Source organism: Hesperophylax consimilis, chromosome 3 (assembly GCF_061612785.1).
Source record: "Hesperophylax consimilis isolate HC1 chromosome 3, BYU_Hcon_1.0, whole genome shotgun sequence".
NCBI lineage: Eukaryota > Metazoa > Arthropoda > Insecta > Trichoptera > Limnephilidae > Hesperophylax > Hesperophylax consimilis.
The window spans coordinates 28,951,485-28,977,373 of NC_142838.1; the positions used below are offsets into that span (position 1 = coordinate 28,951,485).

Consider the following 25,889-nt stretch of genomic DNA (forward strand, 5'->3'; position numbering starts at 1 on the left):
GGGCTGTAGCGCCATCGAAGAAGAAGAAGAAGAACAAATAATAAAACAAAAGGGAAAAGGACATATTATGATAAATCAAAAATAAATAAAACTTAAATATTATTATAAAAATTTATTTATTAGTAATAAAAATAAAGATTAAACTGACTAATACAAAGATATTTTAAAGAAAACATAAATATAAATCAATATATTAAAAGTAAGATTAAAATACATTAGGAATGATACCAATTATTGAATATCAATAAGAATATTAAAGGGTAAGGGTCATTTTTCTCTGATAAAATATTTTCAAACCAGTGAATGAACAGATAGTTCATTAATTAGATTAACTATTATCTGACAAGACCAATTAATTCAAATTGTAGCAGTAAAACATAAATAAACAATAAAAAATATCAGTTTCTTGACAAAAGGAAAAACAGACCATATTTCCCACCAAAAATATAATTTGTCTATAGTAGGTTTCGTAGTTTGGTCTCATACAAAATCAACTCTCAAAAAACAAATCTTTGTTATCCCGCCAACATAATTGTTGAGATCAAACATCAATGTGAACTTTTCTGCGCTTTGAAACACGTATTGCCAGTGTGAGAAAAAAAATCAACCACATACTAATAGTATATGCAGTTCGTATAATTTGAAACATTCTGGTTTTATTCATTCACTGGATGGTTTATGCGTCTCAATACTAAGGACGGGTTATTTAACAGAATTTGAACAATTCATCAAATTTCAAAGTTGATTCGAGTTCTACGAAAGTTCTTTTCAAATTATATTATCATATCATCATGGGTCAGATTATTTCAGTTACAACAGTTCCTTCACAGAACTTGAATTTTTAGTTTGAAATTTGATGAATTTTTCAAATTCTGTGAAACAACCCATTTTTAATTAGGCTGTTGTTCCGTCAAAACGAAATTTCGTTTTTTTTTCGAATCTGAATTTTATTTAGCCAAATCACATGGTATGATTTGAGATTCTTACGGCCAAAAGTATTATAGTGATTTGTTTTTGGGGTATTATGCCGTGTTGCGCTACCTCTTTCTATGGCCAACGTTTCGGTCAGCATTGCAGTGTCCATATATATAAATACCACTCTCACTCAAAAACCTCAACATTATAACATTTAAATCTCAAATAAAAAAACTGGATTCTTAATACAGGGAGATCTGAAATAGAAATATACTGAAATAAAACACAGACTAAAACCGAATCTACTAAACTGAACCATACAAAAAAACACTACCTTACTTATTTTAAAATTATTTAAAAAAAATATATATATACTACATGATATATGTTTATAATTTATTTATTTGGTAAATATTTTTTACATTTCAAGTTTTCCAGTAATGTAGGCCTCACTGGGTGGCTTGCCCGTGCTGAGGCCTTCATTTTATAATATGAAAATATAATCTACATAATACATTTAAAGAGAAAATTATATGTTACTTTGTTGTAATATTAATTTCTTATAATTAAATTATAATATGTAAATGAAATACTCAGCACGGGAGATCCCATTGAGGATATCATTATCTCTATATGTTACTAAGAAAAGAAGACAATAAATCATTATTATTATATTTTAAAAAAAATTGGTAGTATGTAATTCCAGTATGTGTAATTTAAGCAGGTTCAATTCTCTCCATGTTGAATAATTTAATGCATGCGTAATTTCGTCCGTGTATTTGTAGGTACGTGTTATTCACGCCCAATGTTTTAAAAACCCTTTTTATGATATGAGGTCAGGTTGTTTCATTCATGGATTTTGAACAAAATCTTAATTTTTCAATTTCTGTTCTAACAAATTAATGGTTTTTTTCTCATGAGTTGGAATGTGCGTTGTGCATATTTGCAACTTACAAGTGGTAGGAAATGGTATCTCTCCGTCAAAAAAACTAAATGAACTCAGTCAATTTGTTATAATATGGTATTATACTATAACAAATTGACGGAGCATAATTACATTCCATATACAAACTAGAACTGCTCGATCTAAAGATCTTTTTAACTGCAAAAACATTATCAGGATTGCTTCATATAGATACTCGCTTGTACCTAGGATTGCATGAATTTGGCAATACTTTTGCAAAAATAGTTGATGTGTTCAACTGAACGGAATATAGTTTCAAGAAGGCAATAATAATTAATGTCGACATAATACTATCTTTCTTCATGGGTTCTATATAATTTAAAAAGCACATTTTACTTCATGATTACAATTACGTTATCAATAATGTTATATGGTTTGTGGAGGAAAAGTCATCTCACAGAAGTTATATTAAGATGTAAGTTAAAATAGTAAAAGTTTTGTTGTAATACCTACGTAGTCGGGTTGCTGTTTAGGTTAAATAACATGTATTGTTATAAAAACACAGATTATTATCAAATAAGAACACCTTTGGTTTAGCATTATATTTGTAGAGGAAAAACACTTTGTAGAAACCATCAGAAATTCAGGGCAGTACATAAACGTGTAACAAAACAAGTCCATCTTGAATTTAAACATCTAAATGAGTAAAACATTACATAAATGACAAGGATAAGTACTACTCACTGCGTACTTGAGTAGTAAGTTATCGGAAGACAAAAAATCATAAGGTTTAAGTGAAAGTTAGTATGTTTTAATTTCATATCGGATAATATTATTTGACTGCATCATTCGGTTGCAGGCAGCAGTGCCTTTATCTGCATGTTTGGAATGTTTGTCTTCTCAATTTCCACTTTATTTTCATTCTGCGTAAGGCTCAACGTGTCATCGAACATATTAATGTCTTTAATATTCAACCAGACAAGAAACTCGAACAAGGTTCCGAGGGACATGAAGAATGCTGACGAGTAGTTAATGCTGTTCCTCATCAGGGTGGCGTTATAGAGCCAACAATTCCCTTTCTTCGTACAAGTCTTACCCCAAACCAAACATGTTGAATCTGTAAATATGAAAATTATTCTATTGTAAGACAGATGGACTAGCCAATCAAAAACTTAAGTCGGGACATGTGTAATTGAATCTGTCATCAGTATAATGTAAAATGTTATTGAAGCAAGAACTATAGAATGCGTAGGAATGATTGATGCTTTATTTTATTAGAAAACTAACCCATTATGTATCCGAAAATGATTGGTCCTGGAATAGTCGCACACAAACTTCTTGCCGTCATTTTAATGCCAAGAGAAACGGTTTTGTCCCGTTCTTCCACACACCTAAAAACAATATTAAAACGAGCACATTTTCAAAGTTATTTTTCAAACATGTTTTATAAATATAAACAAAGCTTTTTGTCATCCTCAACCAGAGAGTATCAGCCTAGTATTCCTATTATTTAACATTTTTGATCAATTATTAAATAATAGCTGACGTGTACCCGCCGTTGCTAGGGGTTATCTTTAGGATATAGACATCGCGGATTTTCCTATAGGCTTTTTTAAGGTATAGATTTCCAAAGTACATTATTTTGATGTATCTCGTAAGGTTTAGCCAGCGTTTTTATAGACTTTTCTCTACTTTCTATAAAGATCTATGTATTTTTATTTTATATTATAGAAACAAACAGTAGATGATTTACAAAGTTGAAACAATATACAGGAATAAGATTCTTCATGTTGTATACCTATGATATGTTTCCTTGTAATGTCTGCTAAGTAGTATGTTTATTCCTTAATTACCAGGTGACTTGTGTAGTTTATAGGTGTGTGTGTGTGTGTGACGTGTATAATGTATGTGTGTTTGTGTGGGTGTGTCTGTCAGTATGTATGCGCATTGAATAGTTTAAATTATTGACATGATGCCACGTTTGAATTTGGGCAGTGAATCCGAAAAAATCTCAATTTTAGATTTAAGACAAATATTATTTAGAGTATTTATTTATTTAGTATGAAGAGCTCGGTTGATTGTCGAATTAGATGCTGCATTTGTTTTATAATTTAGCGTGTAGAATATTTATATATTTCTATCTTTCGGAGAAATTCTCTAAATGATAGTGAAAACCCTGTCAAAATACTTTGGGTAGTTTAGAAAAACTACTCGCACAAACAGACAAACAGGGATAGCGACTTTATTTTATACTATTTAGAGATTACATTAAATATGTATCTTATGAAGAAGAAGAATAAAACGATTCTGTAAAAATAACATTTGGCTTTCTGTGTGTTTTATAAACATACCTTAAGGTTACTATGAAATTGGAAACTTTTCTAGACGATCTGAAGAACTTGAGGGTGCAAATCAAAACCAAGAATATGATAAATTGGCGCATACAGTCCACATCACATGGACCAGATGTAGCTGATCCATCAAGGTATTTTTCAGCTGATAAATAATATTCCTCATCTAAAGATGTGTTCAGGCATGAACAACTGTTGAAAACCTGAAAAAATCACAAGATGGGTTGTACAAGGAAGCAAAATATGTCATACATATCACAAGATGGGTTGTACAAGGAAGCAACATTATGTCATACATATTTTTAATCAATTTACTTTTACGTTTTAAAAAAAATATTCAAAATTCTGTACACATCTCTTGTTAGAAGCATTCTAGAATATAGCTCTTCGATTTGCTAGTCTGTCTTTGATAATCATATTAATATCATTGAAAGAATCAAAATTTTTGTATTAATTTTAGACTTCGAATAATAGAATATGAGTTTTTATTATATTCATTGAAGATGTTGAAGTTAAGTCGCAGAAGAAAATTTTTTGATTTTATATTTTTACACAAAATTGTAAATGATCAGTTGGAGCCCTCATATATTAATGTTGTTTCACTTGCATGTTCCTAAGAATAGATCAAGGTTCCTTGTATGTATTATTGCAACAATTATACTACGGTTACAGGCTATAATTCTGTAAAAATAGATTACCCACCATTGGCAACTCGTATGCTATGTTAGCTGATGTTTTTAATAAGCCTCTATTGAAATATAAATCTATAGTGATTAAAAATGCAAGCAATTCATAACGTGATCACTGCATAAAACGTTTTTTTGTTTTTGTTTCTTCTTCATTTATTTTAATTACTTTGTACTAGTGTGTATTATTTTTTTCTTGTTAACTATATAATCTTTCATTTAAATTGTTGAATTATATAATCTTTACAATTTTTCATTTATTTACATATTGTTTTATGACTATCAATAACTTTTATGCATGTAAATGGCACTTGTGCCTTAAATTTTAAATAAATAAATTTTTTCCGAGAAGATTTCCATTGTACCTCTTTTTTAACGAAATATTTTTTTATTTCAAATAAGGTTACACTGGCCTGGTCACTTACTGGTTTCCCATTGTCCCCAGCGTACTGTTGAGTGCAGCCTGCATGACAAGCCGAGATATATGTCTCTTTGCTACCCACAGAACACACAGGAGAAAACTTTGCATAATCACACCTGCAATTGGCATTGCACGACATGTTGGTGACAATCCTGGAAAACGGATAATCAATTAATTTGAATTCTGTTAAGAATTTGAACAACTCATCAAAATTCTGTGAAAGATTTTTTCAAGTTCTGTTATTATTTCAGTTCAGTCAAGCAGCTAGCCTATAATGATATAATAACAGAACTTGAATAGGATTTTCACATAACCCGAAAATGAACGTTAAAAGTTTATAAAGTGTTCAAATTATCCGACACAACCCAGAGTTCTTTTAAGATGGGACTATTTTCTGGTTGGATTCTGGTTATATTTCTTTGAAGGTGGGACTGCTTTGAACGTTCATAATATTTAATTTCTTGACTTACTCTCCGTTTTTTATCATCGGAATCCGTTCATCAATCGCTGAGCACCCGATTAGTGAGTACCCTATGACTGCCATTACAGTAATCACGCCAGTCACAACATTCCAAAAGGCCATCTGTTTGGCCCTCGGCTTGAACCTCTGTAAGATTATTCCAGAGATGATAGAACCAAGCGCAGAGAAGACAAGCCCAATGGAACCCGTCACAAGACTGGCCACAGAGGAGGATTGCCTGTATTGGGTCTCGATGTACTTAGGGAGAAATGTTCCGTAAGGCGTGAATCCAAAAACAAAACAGACGGTGGACAATACACTGTACACGAAGATGGAATTTTTAAATAGTCTCTTTATTGCACCAATCATGTCTAGAACAGAAAATAGTTTCAAATTATGTCTTTTATGGCAGTTTTTTTTTTAAGATTATGTTTCAGTGGTATGTGATCCATAGAAATTGTTATAACTCCGGGTTTGTCTTACAACTCTATAAATAAAACTCCCAGGGTCATCAAAATACTTGTTTGTGATAGATAACAATAGATCCGATTATTATTAGCATGTGGTTGGAACGGTTCTAGGCCTCATCCTTAGGTTGCAAAATAATGTATTATTGTCTCAATACCTGCATTATCGACAACTATGTGAGGTGTTTTTGCACAAAAACGGCACTATACAAGTCATCCAAGTATTATTATTATTATTATTATGTATGGGTATCCACTTTCTACTACCTAGTGCCATCTGTAAGTAACCTCTTAAAATACTCTCTAGGATATCACAGAAATTGATTTATATGTGCTACGTCATGCTACGTAATGTTAAAAAAGTACTAATTATTAAAAATATTAATTGGTTATAAATATTTTATTTTTACAAGGACATGTTTTCAAATTCCCGCTGCATTATTAATTATCTGGCTGTATTAATGAGGTCAGAGTCCTTGATATTTGACCCCAACCACCCACCACACTAAGAAAGAAGGAGAACAAATAACGGATACGCCACTGATATGTTGACTGAAACATGTACCTTTAATTGAGGGCTGTATAACCTCCTTCTTTTCTACAAGTTCTTTCTTTTTCCAAAGTAACTCTCTTCGTGCTGCTGCTCTGGGAAGTTCCCTGGGTAGCATGACCATGGCAGTTGAGGTTAGACCAAGTATGGTGCCCAGGAGCAGCCAACCAATCCACCAGGCTCCCAGCCATCGAGGATCCGAGTTGTCAATGATCGGAGTAAGTCCTGGTGCTACGTACATCTTCAGAAATATGGAGACCAGGGAGTAGCCTATCGTTGGGCCCAAAGTTCTAATAAAGAATGCTAAACCTGTAATCAATCTAAATATGTAAGTAAATTTTTTATTTGATGGTAAATGTTTCCAAAGAATAAAAAGATATTTAAATAAGTTAAAAATCACGGTATAATCTTTTAATTATTTTGTTTTTTAAATTAAAAATAGTATCTACTGTCATTTATATTTTTAATAGTAAAACACACTAGTTTTTAAATTATTTAATTTTTTTCTTTATTCCGTGTTTTTTTATTATTACAATTTTTGGGTATGTTATCACCAAACTAGGCACATGCCCGTGTTGTGGTGGTTGACTAACGAATTCAATTTTATATTTTACTATTTCAATTTTTATGGTAAGTAAATTCTGTTTAATACGTATGCAGGACAGTGTAATAATGCGATCAAAGTATTACAGCATCCAAGGTGCAAAATAAACACAGCAAACACATAAGGGTTAAAATAAAAATAAATGTAGGTACACTACATACATTACCTTTATTGCGACTTAATTGTCTTTTGTGCCATCAATTATACACATATTATTGTAATACACTACGGTATGAGTAAAAAATAAGTGTGGACTAACTTATGATTCCTGGAATTTTTGATTTCTTGATGTTATCGTCCATGTAGGAGTACCCCAAATTGTAGTATAAAGTACCCCCAATACCCATTATCAGCTGAGCAGTGAACCAAATGGCTACAGGTGCACTACTCACCTCTCCCAATTCACACCCGTTAGCTGGAAACAGAGAAGCAGAGTTTGAATCATTTATTTAGTACGTTGATTACGTAATAAAGCTCATAAACCAGAAGTTGGTTGTAGTTTTAATAATCAAGTTTTTAATACAATTTATCTTTCAAAGTTAATAAAGAAAGTTTACAAATCATACATATTATGTTCTTTTTGTCTGGTATGGATTGGCACAAATTTGATTGACCCTTCGCTGTCATCCGAGAGAACTTGAATCGCAGATAATGAAAAATTCATTCATTTTTAATTTAGGTATAATTCCTAATTCTTGAGTAGAACCGCAATTGCCCTTAGAAGGCGAAACTTAATGCTTAATCACTATTTTCGATGTATCTTTACTACGAATCAGTTTACATTACGAAAACCAAAAAATATTCTCATGTTAAATTGAAGACTTTCCTTTCCCTTGAAAAATAAATTTGTGAATTACTTAAAAATAAACGTAGACTATACTAAAAGAAAGTATTTTTTCATTAGAAATGTATGAACGTGCATAAGAAACATAAAACATACGATATTATGGCTAAGATTATTTGTGACAGTTTCCTTTTTTTCTTTCTTATAAAATTATTCAATATATAAATACAAAAAACACTTGAAATTCGCCTTTAGTTCATTTGCCAAACGATTTTTGTGCCTACTAACTCTATTCTAAGGCTGAGAACAACTCATTATGCTTAAGTGGAACCAGAAACGCCACTCTGGATTAGTTTACTCTCGGACAGAAAAGGTAGCTAACACATGTTTATTATTTTTCATACTATGTAGTTTAGAAGTAATGCAATCTTTTCGGGTCTAATAGAGTTACTGCCGAACAGAAAACTTTTATAAAATTTGTTGAACATGTCAATATAAACAATATATTTTTTTATTATTTATTGTACGACAGACAGGTACGTCCAATTATGGTACAATTTTATTATAACTAACAATACATGTACATAAATTTTTTTAAACATGGTATAGTGATATTAAACACATCTATATCCGCTTGTAGGGCATTTAGCAAGGTCATACCTCTTGCCATGCTATGTTGGGCAATGACATCTGCCCGACCCTGCGGTATGCAGAATAGGTCGTGGCTACGATTTCGACAGTATTTATCAGGAACGAATAAGCCACAGCATGACAGGAGATATGGAAAATCGATAAGGTTTTTTAGTAACTTTAATTCAAACACCATGAGTCCGGCATTAGGCCTGGTCTCCAGGCTTTGATAATTTGTCTCCTTTAGCAGTTCCACGGATGCATGAATTTCGGATATATTCCGTATGATCGCATGTAAACATACCTTAGGATTTTTTTTTTGAATTTATTTATAATATTTATGTATTTAAGTTGATAAGGTATCCAGACAGTACTGGCGTACTCCAGCTTGCTTCTGACCACTCCGTTGAACATAGTGGTCATTGCTTCTATGTTATTGAATTGTTTGCAAGTATATTTGAAATAAGGATGGAATACTTAACAATGACATAGATAATCCCTCTTATCTCACCTGTTGAGTTGCATAGTTGATTATTCTCCTGCGTTTCCGTCGAGATTTTGGACATATTAACTTGGTAGTCACTTCCATATTCATAAGTGAGTTGGAGGGCATCGTCTCCAGGACCGAATAGGAAATGTGGAACGGCGTTCAGAAAGCAGTATAGCACTACAGTAGAAATACCAAATGCTAACCACCTCGGTCTGTGGCCTGCCCCAGCGTAATAGCTGACAATAATGGAACCCAATAACTGCGTTATATCGTTGCCTATTAAAATGAACCCTGAAATCCAAGAGAAATTCAATAAATATAGATAAGAGTAATTAAAAGAGAATAATAATTACACAAATGAAAGAATATCTTTGTTTTAAACCACTTTATTAAATTTATATACGTCGACCGGTTTTGGTTGAACTCAAACTTCATCAGGACAGTACAAATATAAACTGACAGTACAAATATAAATCAGTTTATATTTGTACTGTCCTGATGAAGGTTGAGTTCAACCGAAACCGGTCAACGTATATAAATTTAATAAAGTGGTTTAAAAAAAAGATATTCTTTCATTTGTGTAATAATGTCAAGCCACAAAGTGTTTGCTTACTTCGATAATAGAATAATAATTGTTGAAAATATTATAAAGCGATCCTGGACAGTGGATATATTACTATTCTCTACAATTATTACATTTCCATACATTAAAATGGCAACATGGATAATTTGTGATCAAACATAAAAAAAATTAAAGAAGATATAAGGTTTTCATCAGATAAAGGCACATAATAAAGAAGAAACTATCTTTGTTATTTGGTTATAAGCCTCGCCACTTGCGCTCTGTTGTAATGGTGTAACAATCTATTTGAATTCCGATTTTCCTGGATAAAATGATGCAAATCTTATAGAAGCGGAAACTAACGATCGAGCTAAAACACGGCACAAATCCTCAATGTCGATGAAAATGCATTTTGTCAACTTTTGGTGGAAATCACGCAAAACGCGCGGTTACACATGCATTTCTCTGAAATTGTATAATATTACAGCGGCTCAGTTGTTAGCGCGGTTGAATCCAGTCTCTGGGGAGGTAGGTTCAATTCTCAGGCAGACAAATATATTTTTTAAAGTTAATAATTGAGTAGGGTTCAATCTTCAGTCAACCAGAATATTTTTATTTTAATACCTACATATATGGATAAAAAAAATGTATTAAGGTAAAAACACTTTGTTTTTCACGGGTTGATTTTTTTTACTTTAATTTTTAGCTTAACATATCACAATTTACACTTCACTTTTTAGTTCAACAATTTATTCATTTAAAATCTTACCTAAATCTAGTCTTAACTTACTCTTTAAACTTACATCCATTCTCATTTGAACTATTCTGTTGTTGCAATTTAAAACCCTTATAACGATCGCAGCGCTCTCAATTTGTCTACTTTAAATATCAGACAGTACAAATAATTTTAATTATTTGGATTTTTTATTTTTTGAGTGCAGAAAGTTTAATTGAGCGTATTTTCCTATAGTAATATATAATATGTAATCGTAACTCACCCATCGTTCTGCTAGGAAGTTTAAATCTTTTCTCCATCGTTGTGATAGTTCCACTAAAATAGGCACTGGAAGACCCGAAAAACATTCCAGAAATTGCATACAAAAAAAAAAACATTTTCTCAGTGGCTAATTTTTGTAGAAACTTCCCTTTGAGTATCCATATTCCGCAAGATGTGTCTTCGGTGATGGGCATCTCTTTGTAAAACTTATCCAACTCTAACTTCAACATCTTTTTCTTTTCTTCCACACCTTTTTCAGCATTATCCTGTGACCCTTTACGAGAATCTTTTTTACCAAGAGCTATTGAATTATTTTCTGTCATTTTTCTTCTGTAATCCCACTAATTATATATAATTTAATTTATTTTTAGTGTTATGAGTGTCTTATTATGTTTGTATTTATGTATTATGAGGTATTGCACAACGAACACCTTCACACTGCTATGAAAACTTTTTTGGTAATTTAACGCGCTGCGATTAACTAATATTGAATGTTTATAACGTATTTATCTTAAACTGTGAAATTTCAATACCACTGCATCATAAATTTTGTTCAGTACAGAGAAAAAAACAAGTTGCGAATTACACTCAGACGTGCATAATATTTCATTAAATAATCAGCATATTTTCAAATTTAACTCAAAAGTAAAACTTTTACTGAGTCAAGGGGCATAGCAATGGGGAAAAATGATAAAATTATGAGGGATCACTTGGTTGTAAAGGTGACCCAAAAATAAATTCACGCACTAAACATGTTGAGAGATCACTTGATCTTCAATGACTGTGTTTGTGTTTCGTTTAAGCAAATGCTAAGTGGAAAATGTTCTATTTCCTAGAATGGATAGACGTTACATCTCCACACGAGATTTGGTCCGCAACTGATCTTCAAATGTTGAATTGACTTCTATTTACAGGGTTAGACGGAAAAGAGAACCCATGAAAATATAATTAATAAAAAAATCAAATCTACAGTAGCAATGTAATACAACAATTCCGTTCCTTAGAATTTTGATCAAAATCTCACGTTTCTAATCGTCCAGGAAAATCCGTTGGATACTTAATATTTAGGTCATTTGTCCACAGGGATTCGCAAGTATCCGATACTAAGCGATTCAAGTATCCTGGCGACTAGCGCCATACATCTGCGCCGAAGTTCGTACATAGTATGAAGGCACACGTTGCGGATATTTTGTAAACTCGTCGGCGACTCCGGTCTCCTGCGACCAGCCGGTAGGTCGTCGCAACTCGCAAATTCTAAACTTTATACATGGCGTCACTTGTGTCAGATATTTTGTAACAATACGTGTGCTTCAGATCAATGCGAGGAACAAAACTTCCACAAAAAAAGCCAGCTACAGCAACTGTTTAGTTGTGAGTGAGGTAGTGGCATTCCAGTTTTGACGTTTCGAGAATTCAACAATGATTATGAGTGATGGTGACACGGGACTCGTGATTGCAGGAGTGACATGTACGAACGGTCCGCGACAATTATTTGCGACGTAAGTACACGACATAGGTAGCTTGTTTATCTTTATTTTGCTTTAGGCACCACATTTTATGTTCGTTTTTAGGCTCTAAGACAGCAGGTTGATGTAGAGGTGGACTCACTGAAAAGGGTTGGAGCTGGATGAGAAGACCCCAGGATTGCAGATGATTTGCTAGGCAAATTCCAGTTGAGTAAGATTAGATTTTTTAAATATAAAGGTACAAATAAGAAGAAACGTTTTTTGTGGCATAGACTATAAATAAAAAACTTATTCCAAAAAACTTCTGACAAATGTAACGCTTTCCTTTTATTAGTTTTCATCCGAGATTTAATCTTACAGGGACATCCTTTACAGTGACAAAAGACATTTTGCAAAGTATGTACTTTCAGCACTTTATATGATAATAAACCGAGTATTGGTTATTATTATTCATATAAAGATTTCTATGGTATACACGAATATATCCTTCAAAGTGCACATTTAAAATACTGAGTTTTATAAGCTGTTCATATAATTAAAAGCGGAGTCCCATAAAACCGCTTAAGTCGAGAGGACGTGAAAGGGTCGGAAGGGTGGTGGAAGGAATATATTTTCATAGACTTGTTGTAAATTCCCTCTCCCCTCCACACAACACACCCCCACCACCCTGCCGCGGCTGACCACGTGACTATCCAAAAGCTTCATTTCATTAATATCCTCCTACATATTTCTGTTCGCACGCCAACAAGGTGGTTTTAAAGCTTTAAAATAAACTATAGTTGTCCACTACTATTCTCTATTAAGGGCGTATTTTTATGTTGATGTTGACAAACATACTTGACATATCTTTATTATTAGGTAATATCATTTTTAGAAGATGCAGTTATTATAATATTAATTTCTGGGATCTTTCAATTCAACTAAATCATGTACAACGAAGGGAGATGAGGGCTGTCTTGCCACCCACTCCTCGCTTCATTCACATTCATATATTATCGTCTCATACATATACTTATGTTATTCTGATTCTTGACACGACCCGACTCAAGTATTTGATTTATTTGACTGTGCAAAGTCTTCCTCGGGCGTCCACTACTTCTTTTACCATTAACTTCCGTGTCGTATTATGTCTTCAATACACTTCTTCGCTCTTCTCTTCGCTCTGATCTACTCGCCCAAACCATTTAAGAGTCTTTTTCTTTCATCGTCATTTTATTATTAGAATCTCTTCAATTAACACGCTAATACAAAGTTATACTATACATTAAAAAAAATCCCATAAACTGTGGTTTAAGCAAAGGTTAAGGTATCGAATTAAGGCCTCGATAAATAAATTGAAAACCCTTCTCATTCTTCGTCTTCTGGTGTTTTCTACTATCGGAGGCTGAATATCATCAGATCAATCTCTAGCCAGCGAAATAAACATCATAATGCAATTTATTAACTATCAGAAAAAAATTATGACGTTCCCAGTAAAGCGGGGAAGAAAGCAACACAGTTGTCAGTGTAGGGGGAGATGAGTGTTTGCAGTATGTATGCAGCAGGTTGGTTGCGTTGGTCAAAGCGGTACTTAACCCCGCATTATATAAATAGTGAAAAGTTGCCCCCATTTCCTCCCAACGCCGCACCGCTTTATGGCCAGAGGGACAGATTGGCAGAGATAACAGGAAAACTAGTCGAAAGGGGGAAAAAGTATGAACTCTCAATATCAGTGTTATTTTCTTCTTAATAACTGCAAGACTTTGCGAAGTTGCATTCATATCCACATATCACACATATATCAGTTGTAATTTGTAATATTTGAGAGTGAAAAGGACGCTCAAGTTTTAGAATTTTTTATAAATATTACTAACTACTCACGGAGAAAAATTAATAATATTGAATTTTTTTATTTTATATTTTCCGACTTTATGTCCGGGTTAAATCTTCCCTACAGGAAAAAGTAAAGCCTTCCAAACACTTTTCCACAAATGATCATCTAGTCAATCCACATTATGCAAGTGCATTATATAAGCATAATAAATACAAAATAATACAAAAACAACACGTCAAATCACCAGAGATCAAATGGGAAAATAATCCACCGACTCCGGATATTTTCATATCAGAGGGTTCGGTTCGGTAGAACTTCTAATTGGACCTATAAATCCTACTGATCCCTAGATATAAATATTTAAAAAATCTTTCATAATCCTACATGTATTTAAAATGACTGATTTTTTATTACTAAACTCTTCAAATTAGAATTCAGGCCCTTACGAATGAATTGATAGGTTTCCTAATAAACTTTTAGTAAAATACAAATATATCATATATTATCACGATGTCGGAACACGTGTTCATAAAAATCTTAATATTGCCGCATTTCATCATTGTATATTATCAAGCCATATGCAGGCACATGAACACGTGTTCCGATACATTGGGAATTTATTAAAAGTTTGTCAGGAAACGGCCTGCGATTCCGATCTAAACCGGATTACCAATTTTTTTGATAAATTATCAATGCTCATTTTTACTCACATTTTTTCAATGTCTGAGGCCTGAAAACAAATGTGTTTCCAATCGGCTAGTTTATTTTCAGAAACCACATAAAAGGTGTAAAAAATAATAAAAAGGTTCTTTAAACCTATAAGAACAGTTTCCGCCAAGAACGTATCTTTTAGTATTGGAAAAGTCGTTACAAATATTAGTAAGCATTCAGTCTATTTACGGATCTACTCACTTGACTTCCATAGGAAATCAAAAACGTCTTCAGTTTTAACCATATTAAATTTAATATAGCTTATTATCACTATATAACTGTGTAATAGCAATGTGTGTAATGAGTACTGAGAGTTTTTCAAGAACTGTTCATAATTTCTGAAACTAACTGGTATCAATAACAATTGTTTTGGTTACTTATTTATTGAATATCCACGGTATAAATATACCATGCACCATAATTCATGTCACAGAATAACAAATAACTGTGGCATTTGATCAAAAAATGGCGACAGAAAGTATAAAATTAATATAAGAGGTGTTATGTGTATTTAATTCCGGCCAACGTTGGACAACGTTTACTTTCAACAAGACGGCGCTACGTGCCACACAAACAACAAAACCATGGATCTTTTACGGGAAAAGTTTCCGGACCGTATTATCTCTCGAAAAGGTAATCACAATTGGACACCGAGATCTTGTGATTTAACACCTTGCGACTTCTTCCTTTGGGGCCACGTAAAAGAGAAGGTCTACGTCAACAGTTCAGCGTCTATTCAAGACCTCAAAGATGGAATTCGTGAGGCCATCGAGGATATAAGACAGCCACTTTGTGATTTGGTTATGGAAAATTTCATGAAAAGGATATGGTCCTGTAGGCGTGGTCGTGGTGGTCATTTGACTGATGTTATTTTTCACTATTAACGGCATACTTTCTTCTTTATAATGAAATAAACATTAAATCATTTTTATTAAAAAATGGCATTTTTATTTGAATATCAAAATAACACCTCTTATTGGAAAATCCTGTATTATCAACAACCATGAGTAGACTTACATTATATTAGTTATGATTTAGAAGATATAGCCTTCTTGTACCTAACTTCTGTGCAGTTAAACAGATCCGCTACATCTGCATACCTATTACTAACTTCATGTAATCTAGGTACAAGCGAGTGTTTGAAATGCTCAGTCTTGGAATTGTTTCAATTGTTACACATGTTAGAAACATTACCATAGAAACGTAAACAAAATAAGTTATTTCTGTTCTTCTACTCAAAGCCTTCATTTTTATGAGGGTGCTTTTTACATTGGTAACGATATTGGGGCAGCTTTCCGGCAGACTCGTTTCTGTTTGGCTGCTAAGCCGCGGGGGCGCCAAGTGGGGCCCTCCATCGACCCCCGCCCACTGCCCCCGGTTGCCACGCAGTACACGGAACTACTTTAATTCGCTTAACCAAATGTCGCTTATTGACTGTTTACCGACGCTTTGGCCCACCGCACCCGCGTGCTCGTGTGTGTGCGGCCTAAGTAATGAGGGCTAGAGTAATCCAACATATTACCCTGATCAATGCAATATTAATATTTTTTACAAATCACAATATTTATCACGACTACTGCTGATAACCGTCTGGAGCCAGTGAGGATATGGCATCCCCAATTGGGGTGTGTTGTGAGACGAGAAATCTGGTCACCACACACGGCCAAAGCCATTTCAGGCATGGTTTTGAATCTGGTAGTACTACTAGGGTACTTTTACACTGTAAAAGAATTTAACAATTTAACCATTTACATTTCAAAATTTGCGTTGAGTGGTGAGTAATGCTCGTGAAATATAGAAACTTAGACCTCACACCAAATTATACTAAACGAAAATGATAACCACTCATAAAAAAGATCAGTTGAATTATTATGTTAAAGGATTTTTGGAGGCACAGCAAAATGGGTACCGCCGCCCCGGGGACTATTTATTGGATAACTAACACCTCTGTCACAGTTCACCCGAAGTGACTTAGCAGTTTGGTGTCTTAGCAGGGGTGCCCGGGTTCATCAAGTGAGATTTGTTCAGATCTTAACGGTGGATGCGTCTGCCCACCTGTTGTGTGGCGGGCCGGATCTAGAGAAACTGGTTGAGGGAGGCCTTTAGACCTCGACGGCCGGATTCTCTCGACCCATCGCCTTGCCCCACTGCTGAAGGATTCATACGTCCGTCATTCCTGGACACATTCCACACAGCATCCTTTAACATGATATAGTTATATATATATATATACTTTATATTTCCTGACCCACGGCGTATTCTTGACTTGATTCGTCTTGTCACTTTATTTTCTTATATTATATCTACCATATGTCTTTACTTTCATGTACCTTTGTCTACTCCTGTATTTTTTTTTACTTCATTCGTGTTATTATTTTGTAATTTGGACGATGTCCGTTAATAAATAAATAAATAAATATAGGCCGTAAGGAAAATTATATTCTTCCGGTCTTCCTGTGTGGGGTTTCTGTAAAAAAAATAATTAAGAAAAATAATGTAATTTTAAAGTAATTTGATAAAAAAAATCCGCCGCCTGAAGATGTTTAAATCTAACACATTTATTAATTTGACACTCAACCCTTTCTGATTTTGACATTGTATAACCCTCTGGCAATATTTTTTAATTATTCGTAAAGCACTCACTCCACCCCCTGAATAGGCTGTTTAAGATTATAAAAATAATATTATTCTTAGTTGATCTAAAACTTAAGTGCCACCTTGTCAAAAAAGGATTGAAAGATATTTATCATTTTATTTATAAATCTTTTCTTGCTTAAATCCCCATATCCCTAGTGTGTACTGTACTAAAATATCTATGGGATGTGTGGGATTGTGTGAGTACCGCACAAGAGTCCCAACTACTCCCCAATTGGGGTATGTTTTGAGGCTGAAGATTGATAGGGAAAAAGGAAGGTGGGGAAGTACCTGATTATTCAGATCTGGACACCAAATTAATGATTGATTTCTTGCAATGAGTTTTTAAATTTTAATATTATTTTTATTTTTCTACGAGTAAGGTAGGGTAGGCAGTATTTGCGTGCCTGCATGGAATGCACGCCGCTGATTTCACTTATCTCCGCACATTTTGAAACGAAGACCATTATTATTATTTTATAGTTTTCGTGTTGAACGATGTCGTCTTCCCTTCCTATACCTATCGAAACGATGACCAAGGACACTCTTGAAGGATAAAATCCCTTTTGACGGTATCAAGTTATATAATTTTTAACAAAAATGTATTAATTTGTTATCTGACATAAATAAACTAACATAAACACAACTCCACACGTAACTACACTTCACATTCAATACTTACACAATTAATCACCAACATGACGGATTACATGGAATATACAGACTCGGACAACCAACACTTATGTGTAAGCACAAACGATTTTAATCTATGGACAGACATCACAAAAGAAAAAAATAGAATCAAAATATTACACCAACATACATAGCAACTTAGATCAAGGGTACAAATGCATGGCGATATATCTAGATTTAGCTAAAGCCTTTGACTCAATCTGCCACAATACACTTTTAAAAAAAATTGAAAACACGGGTATCAAAGGCAAGGAACTCCAACTATTAAAAAGTTATATGAGTAACGGAACACAAAAAGTCAAAATTAACAACCATACTAGTAAACCACTGCCGATTACATATGGAGTTCCACAAGGAAGCATACTAGGGCCCGTTTTTTTTTACTATTTACATAAATTAACTTTGTAGCATGAAAATAGACGGTAAAATAGTTAGCTATGCTGACGACACAGTTTTACTCTTCAAATCTAAGGATTGGAATAATGTATATAACATAGCGAATTTGGGAATCTCGTAAGTGAAAACATGGCTTGACTCAAACATAATTACACTTAACATATCACAGATAAAACTCACAACATACAGTATAAATAGCACGGGACAGCCAAAAAACAACACAAATACCATAAAAATACACGAATGTTTAAACACTAACATCTGCGATTGCCCTCCTCTAGAAAAAAACAGAACAAATAAAGTATCTAGGAATCGTAATTGACCATAACCTTAGATGGATACTTCACATCAAACAAATCACAAATAAACTTCTCAAAACAATACAAATTTTCCTAAACATAAGAAACATATATAAAATAAAACAATTGAAAACAATATATTTTGCACTCTGCCAATCAATAATAGAATATAGAATTATTGCTTGGGGAGGAGCAACAAACTCGGCTATTAATTACATAGTAACCGCACAGAAAACGATCTTAAAAGTAATACTAATAAAACATAGACTGACTGATACAGAAAAATATTCAACAGCTGTGACGTACTAGATATACGCCAATTATACGTTAAAACACTACTAAACTATATTTTTGATAAAAAAAAAAAAAAATTCAACATACACAAAATAACACTAACAGACCAGTTAGACAAGCGTACAAAGAAAACATAAAAACTCCGACAGTAAATTCAAGCTTTGGACAAAGACACTACCAATACTATGCTATAAAAGCTTTCGACAGTGTAAAACTTGAAATTAAAATTGAGGAAAATAAAAATAAATTCACACACAAAATTACAAAATGGATTAAAGAACAAAAAATACAATATTACCTACAAAAAATAGAACCTACACGTAACACACAAAACCAATATAAACATACATCACTCACAAACACACAAGATCATATTTTAAATGAATTATTTTGTCTTTAAATGTATTATGTAGATTATATTTTCATATTATAAAATGAAGGCCTCAGCACGGGCAAGCCACCCAGTGAGGCCAACATTACTGGAAAACTTTGAAATGTTAAAAATATTGTACCAAATGGTCTTAAACTAGATACCTTCTAATTATAATCTACAATGATTTCTTGCTTCATATTTAAGCTTCCCAAACATATACTGAAACATTTCGCAAACATCATTTCAATGATTGTGATTTACCAATTTTTATTAAATTCACGTTAGTTTGTTGCTAAGATGAAAAGAGAAGTAGTACTTAATAACAGTTGTACGCAATATATAGTAGATAATGAAAGCAGCTATTATATTCAGAATAAAGTACGAGTATGATTTCTTTACGCTACATTATTTATGTAAATTCATTTCATTTTTACAATGGAACTTAATTGTAACGCAAACCGCCGAGGTTTAAGAGCTTTTATTTTTCCATTCCCATTCCCATTTTTAATTTCTTTCTTAATCCACCGCCCTCTCACCGTAAAAACATCTTCTGAATAAACAACACAAAGAAAAACACGTTTCACTATGCAAACGATCCGCGGGACATTTTTAATTTAAAAAGCTTTAATTTTAAGAGTCTTCGATTAACTAACAAGGAATGGGCGCCATCTAGGGATTATAGCTTCGAGTATAAATATTCGTTAAGATCCAGACGCACACCGAAAAGGGTCATAAAGTCCGGTATTTAAAACAAGGCCACCTCAATAAAAAAGATCAACCATTCTGTATATTTTTATCCCCACGTATAGGGCAAGATTTGCTCTTATAATTAGCAAAGCTTTCTGTTGTTTTTTTAGATTGGATCCATCCGTGGTTTTAAGTCCGCTTTTCCCGCCTTGCAGAATCAAGATGGCGACCGCGGATATTAGGTTTTTAATTTAAGGAAACCTTGTTATTATTGAGGCTGTTGATTTAAGGGCTATTGGGAAGGGCGGGGAGAGACGTGACCTGTTGTAGAAAAATGCGATTGTTCACGGAAGCTAAAGGTTTACAATGGACAAGATTGGGGCTAAGAGTGTAATAGCGATTGAGGGAATGAAAGCACTATAAGTCACATAAATACGGTTTTGCAACAGAATAAAACTACATACCTAGTTCTTCATTGTCAAAGTTATAATATGGTGTCATATCTAGATTAATTCATGTACATAAGTGAAATAATTAAGTCAACAAAATCTCATTAAATACACGCACATTTATGATAAACATCAGTGTCCAAAATGTAAAGACATCTTTAAATAAAGACTAGTCTTCCCAAAGAAAAAAGGAAAACTATATTTAAAAAACTGAATACGCGTAACATTAAAAAATGCAGTAACTTCATTTCGAACCATATTTATATTTTATAATGTTAAACATCCAGTTCTATCATACACTCTATGATGTTACTTTTTTACTCCTACACCAAAGTCAAGAACTAGTTCTTGAGTTAGTTCTTGTGCTAGAAATCATTGGTGTAGAAATACTAAATAACATATTTTTTACAATTTTTTTCTTATGAAATTCACTCTGTATTTTTTTTTGTAACAATATTGTAATTTTTTATATGTTATATATTTTAAACGAATAAATTGCGATAACACTTTTATTAAAAAAAAAGTCATTTGTTTTAATTATTTGGCTATCAAATTGCTTTATGTGCGTGTTACTGCAGGCTTCGAAAAAATATTCTTTCAGCTATGTTAATAATCAAGATTACATGACTAATGACAAGAGTAATATTACAATATTTAGTACGTTTTTATCTAAGCCACAATCAATCAAGGCTTAGTCCTAGTGAGGTTTATTTTTATGTGAAAAAAACGTGTTTTGAATATACATATAGTGAGATGCAATAAATAAATAAACAATAATGAAAAGAGGAAATTTTCAGTGAAAAATCAGTACTACCACTGGGCCATTACAAGCAATCAAAACAAGATATATTTTCCAATAATTACTGTGCGCAATTAACTACTCACACTGATCTAGTAGGCACTTTTTTGTATCAAAGCTATCTGAAAGGTTTTATACTTTTGGGTGGCTAAAGACATTCAGTGGAGGGTGGCCAGAAGATGAGAGAGGTGGAGAAGGGGGTTAGAAAAATGGGGTGGGGTGTCTCCTATCAAAGATGGCCGCCCATGATAAAGGAGAGATGAATATCCCGAGTATCGGATGCTCCGGTATCGATCTTGAATCTAAATTCATATTATATATAGACTGTAGGAAGATTTGTCGTCCACTTAGCGAAGGAGACATTTGAAATTTAGATTTATGAGCAATACGAATGCAATGTAATGCCTTAAATAAACGCCTTCTGACCGGAAATCCGACACCGAAGACTTATTAGCTGGCTTATCGAGGGAGGAATTGCTCATTTGCATTTAGTACTTGGAAAATGTGGTGTTTATTCTTAAGAAAAAAGCCTGCGTTTATTTCATGATCGTTCAATATCTTTTATCAATAATCTTAATAAAACTTTTAAGTTTATGAGACTAATTTAAAGGATCTTCTTGTCAAGTTCCATTTATTTATTTTTATTGTATGCCAACCTGTGTTTTCACATAGATTTTAATAACAGAACATGCCAAAGGAACTATCTGAAATAACATAAGTTTTTGAATTTGAAAAACTCTGAGTGAATCCGATTTTCTATTACTACTTACATTCGAATTTAATTGAATCAACAAGACACGAGCCAGTATGTAGTTAATTTTTTAAATTTGTTTTAGTTTTTTTAATGTACAGAATAGAAATAACAAAGAATACATACCAACCGCCCAACAACATGCACACGTAAAACAATAAGGACCTACTAATAAATGTATTTTAAATTTTAAACAACCATTAATGCAGGGTAAATTGTTGTTTGGGGTAAATGTGTAAAAAACTAGAAATAGGGTAAAATAAAGTTTGGGTGCAGTCAAGTTAAAATAAGATATTCAAGGTCTGTAGGCTATCGTTAAATATGTCCGGAATCTTGCCACTAAAGTGGATGTCATATAGTCGACACATTCGCAAAAGAGGTTGGGAGATGTTTAAGTTGTTTCTTTGGAAAGGAATATGGAAAGTTTCGGAGTTTCTTAGTAGTCGGTGATCGATATTGATTTCGATTGTCATTATCCTCGACCTTTGCACAAACTGTGATTATTAACGACCTATGCACAAGCTATTGACAAGTTTTAGAGTTATCTTCTTTGACCACGTTTCAATGATCACGTTGAAATTATTCAAGTCTCATTTTGACAAAGCAATGTTTAAAGCTTCATAGCTCATAATGGAAGAGATATTTTGGGTTGTGGTAAGGTTGTGCTAATGTCATGGTGCCAGAATTCATCGAAATTTTGATAATTCAATAACGAATTTCTACTTAATAGAAGATGTAGACAGTAATTATCCATCGGCGTACTTCCATACTTTTATGTGGAAATGTACCTTAATTTTTTATGATACCAACTTTTTTTAAAGACTGTAAGTTATACTAAATACAGGTAATCGAACCCTCTCACCTACCCTGTTGTATGTATGTAAGTATAAGGAGAATAAAAATGGTCTCCTTCCATTGGATAGTCTCCTGGTAGCGGATCACGTTTGGTCCGCCTTCTGGCTGTAGCATGTAAGCTCTGGGGCCTTAACTGCCGCCCACCGCCCTCGCCCCCGCCTTCTCTGCCGCCCAACGCCACCTTGCGCCAGGATATGGACAAGGATGACAAATAATCTACATATTTTTAAATGTACTCTCACTGATTTGTGATATTTACTCGTAACTAAGCCGATGAATTAATACATCAAATCATACATTAAATTCGTTAAACCAAACATCACTATAGTTTTATTCGCACATGAATGATATTTTACACACTTGACTTTAAAAATAAGAGGGAATCCACTATCTAATGAAAAAAACTACCCCAATCCCCTTCTCCTGCGGCCCTTTAAAGCAGAACTTTGATACTTCTTTAAGAAATTTGGCACAATTTTCGTTCAAAATAATATGAAAATTACTGTCTACATCTGCCTAAAGGCCTGGCAACGCGAGGATTTCGGCTAGTTTAATATATAATTAGTCACTGATTATCTTTAAACTATGCAGAAATGTGCTTTGAAATAAAAGTACCCACTCTTTGTAAAGTTCAAAAGCCCTGCAGTCGTGAAGACTTCCAGTTCGCCTACTTGATCCGGTCACGTAATGAAAAATTACGAAAGCCTTCAGGCTGAGAGGTTCTATACTCCACCGGCTCTGTCCTCTGCCCACCTCCCTTGGCATGTACCCCGTCCCCATTCTCCGTACCCTCTATAGCATATACCGTAGATTCCAGGCCAAGCCAATGCCGGACCAAGAGACTGGGAAGCTCAAGATTTTTTTAAATATATTTTTTTACAGGGGCAGCTAACATGCAACAGGGACGCCTGGAGGCTCCTTATAGAAGTGGTTCCGGACCTGAATATGACCATGGAAATTCATTACAAGATGAGCAAAAAGTCGAACAATACGTAAAATAAATACTTAAACGAATGATATACTGAAAAACATTGTCTCAAAAGTTGATGACCCAATAGGTAGATGTGACATTAAAAGATACCAAATAAATCTTATTATATCAAAGGGCATCATCAAAATAAAAGTAAATACATTTATAAAATCTGGCTATGACAAAGTCATTTAGTTTGTTTCATCACACAAATATAATCTCTCTGTTAGAAGTGTTAGCACCTATAAAACGCTGGTAAATGTATATTCTCTATTTATCAGGATCGGATACATCATTTTGTTTGTGGGCGTCTAACGTTAAAAAATGTATTGCACATAGCACTCTTTTTAGGGTGAATTGCTTGATACAAAAAAAATGTATTCATTTGCCTGGACAATCGGGACCTGGAAAATCGGGAACCAATCGATTCATTACTTTTATTCGTGATTTTTACTGTAAATTTACTGTCCATCAGAATAACGCATAAAGTTAGGGTAATTCCACGTCGGCACGATAAACTTAGAACCTACAACGTGCATGTGATACCGGTTAGTAACAGGTATAATAACTGACCAGTTAGTGACCAGTGTAACGGTTGTCGTGTTCCCTATACTACCAGGCATGTACCATCCTCTGCTAGTCCTCCATCATTGCATAAGAAAACAGTTCCGCTTATAATTATTACCTAAGGTACGAATTCACATATTTTCAAGCAAAATGGAATACACAAATTACTGTCATAAAAATCTGTACATTTGATTTCTTATTTATTATTTTTTTTTTTATTAATTAGAAAATTTAAGAAAAATAATTTATAGAAAATAGGTAGAGGACTTTCGCTAAAACCAATTGCATCCTGGCTTCACAATATAATATTTTCCAATAAACGTGACATTTTTGTGCTTCTATATAAAATCGCTCCTGCCTTAATTTCTGGAGGGCATTCGCGTCGGGGTTCAACTTTATATCTTAAGATGAAAAAGCGTCGTGGGCTTAATTGGAAGACTTTACTGATTCATCCCAGACTTAAATTTTGAATTTAGAATAAGGCATTCTGGGAAGACGTTTTTGAAAGCGCTGACTGTCATTAATAAAGATGAAAGAGTAACATTAGTCGAAGATTTTAAGCGCCGCCAATTCATAGAAAAATAATAGGTACTTACAGACTTTTTGTGACAGATCTTTAAAAAATCTATTTATATTTAGAATATAAATATTTGGCGGGCGGGCGACTTGGGTTAGAGTTTTATAAAAATCTACAGTTTTATTCCGAGATTGATGGAATTTCGCACACTTTACATTCAAAACAAGAAAAATGGCTATGTCTATATCTACACTAGATTAAAAAAACTCTATGCGTAAAATCCGGGTAACGCCGGGGACTTTAGCAAGTATGTAACAACAACAAAAAACAAGTGATTCTGTGAATAGTTCTTTCCAAAAATTTTTTCTCTTATTTAATAAATCAAAACCAAAATTTCCTCTGAAATCATCAAGAATTGTTAGTAGGCACTTTTATACCGACCTACATGATTATAAATATTTTTTTTATTTCAAACTCGAATTACACAGTTTGTCCAAAGAAATGTCACCACCTCAACGACAAATCTTTGTTCAAACTTTTTTCAGACAGATAATATTGATTATTTCGATTTGACAGCTCGTAGTAGATACCACGATCATGCGAGCTCTGATGGGATGAAAAGTTACTATATGTAAAGGTAAACCGGAACTAGGATGTAACAAACAAATTTACGGATAGATGAAACGGCAAACGGTCGAGTTAAATCAGGAACGTTAATAATGATTTCAAATAAATGGAATAGAGGATAGGAAGTGGAAGAGGAATGTTGGGAAGTAACTGCCTATTCAGATTTT

The 25,889-nt window shown here is 33.4% G+C and overlaps 1 protein-coding gene across 1 annotated transcript in view; it reads right to left on the reverse strand.

Moving 5' to 3' along the window:
- LOC149425231 (uncharacterized) overlaps nucleotides 1-11,680 on the reverse strand; it is a 37,934-nt gene extending 26,254 nt beyond the window's left edge. Inside the window, exons 1-9 of the mRNA XM_089650750.1 lie at nucleotides 10,823-11,680; nucleotides 9,284-9,553; nucleotides 7,618-7,773; nucleotides 6,770-7,063; nucleotides 5,748-6,108; nucleotides 5,282-5,429; nucleotides 4,171-4,373; nucleotides 3,107-3,210; nucleotides 2,681-2,936 (exon numbers count right to left, since the gene is read on the reverse strand). Coding sequence (XP_089506876.1) covers nucleotides 2,681-2,936; nucleotides 3,107-3,210; nucleotides 4,171-4,373; nucleotides 5,282-5,429; nucleotides 5,748-6,108; nucleotides 6,770-7,063; nucleotides 7,618-7,773; nucleotides 9,284-9,553; nucleotides 10,823-11,144 — 2,114 coding nt within the window. The 5' untranslated portion in view covers nucleotides 11,145-11,680. The remainder of the gene's footprint in view (nucleotides 1-2,680; nucleotides 2,937-3,106; nucleotides 3,211-4,170; nucleotides 4,374-5,281; nucleotides 5,430-5,747; nucleotides 6,109-6,769; nucleotides 7,064-7,617; nucleotides 7,774-9,283; nucleotides 9,554-10,822) is intronic.
- Nucleotides 11,681-25,889: the final 14,209 nt, after the last annotated feature.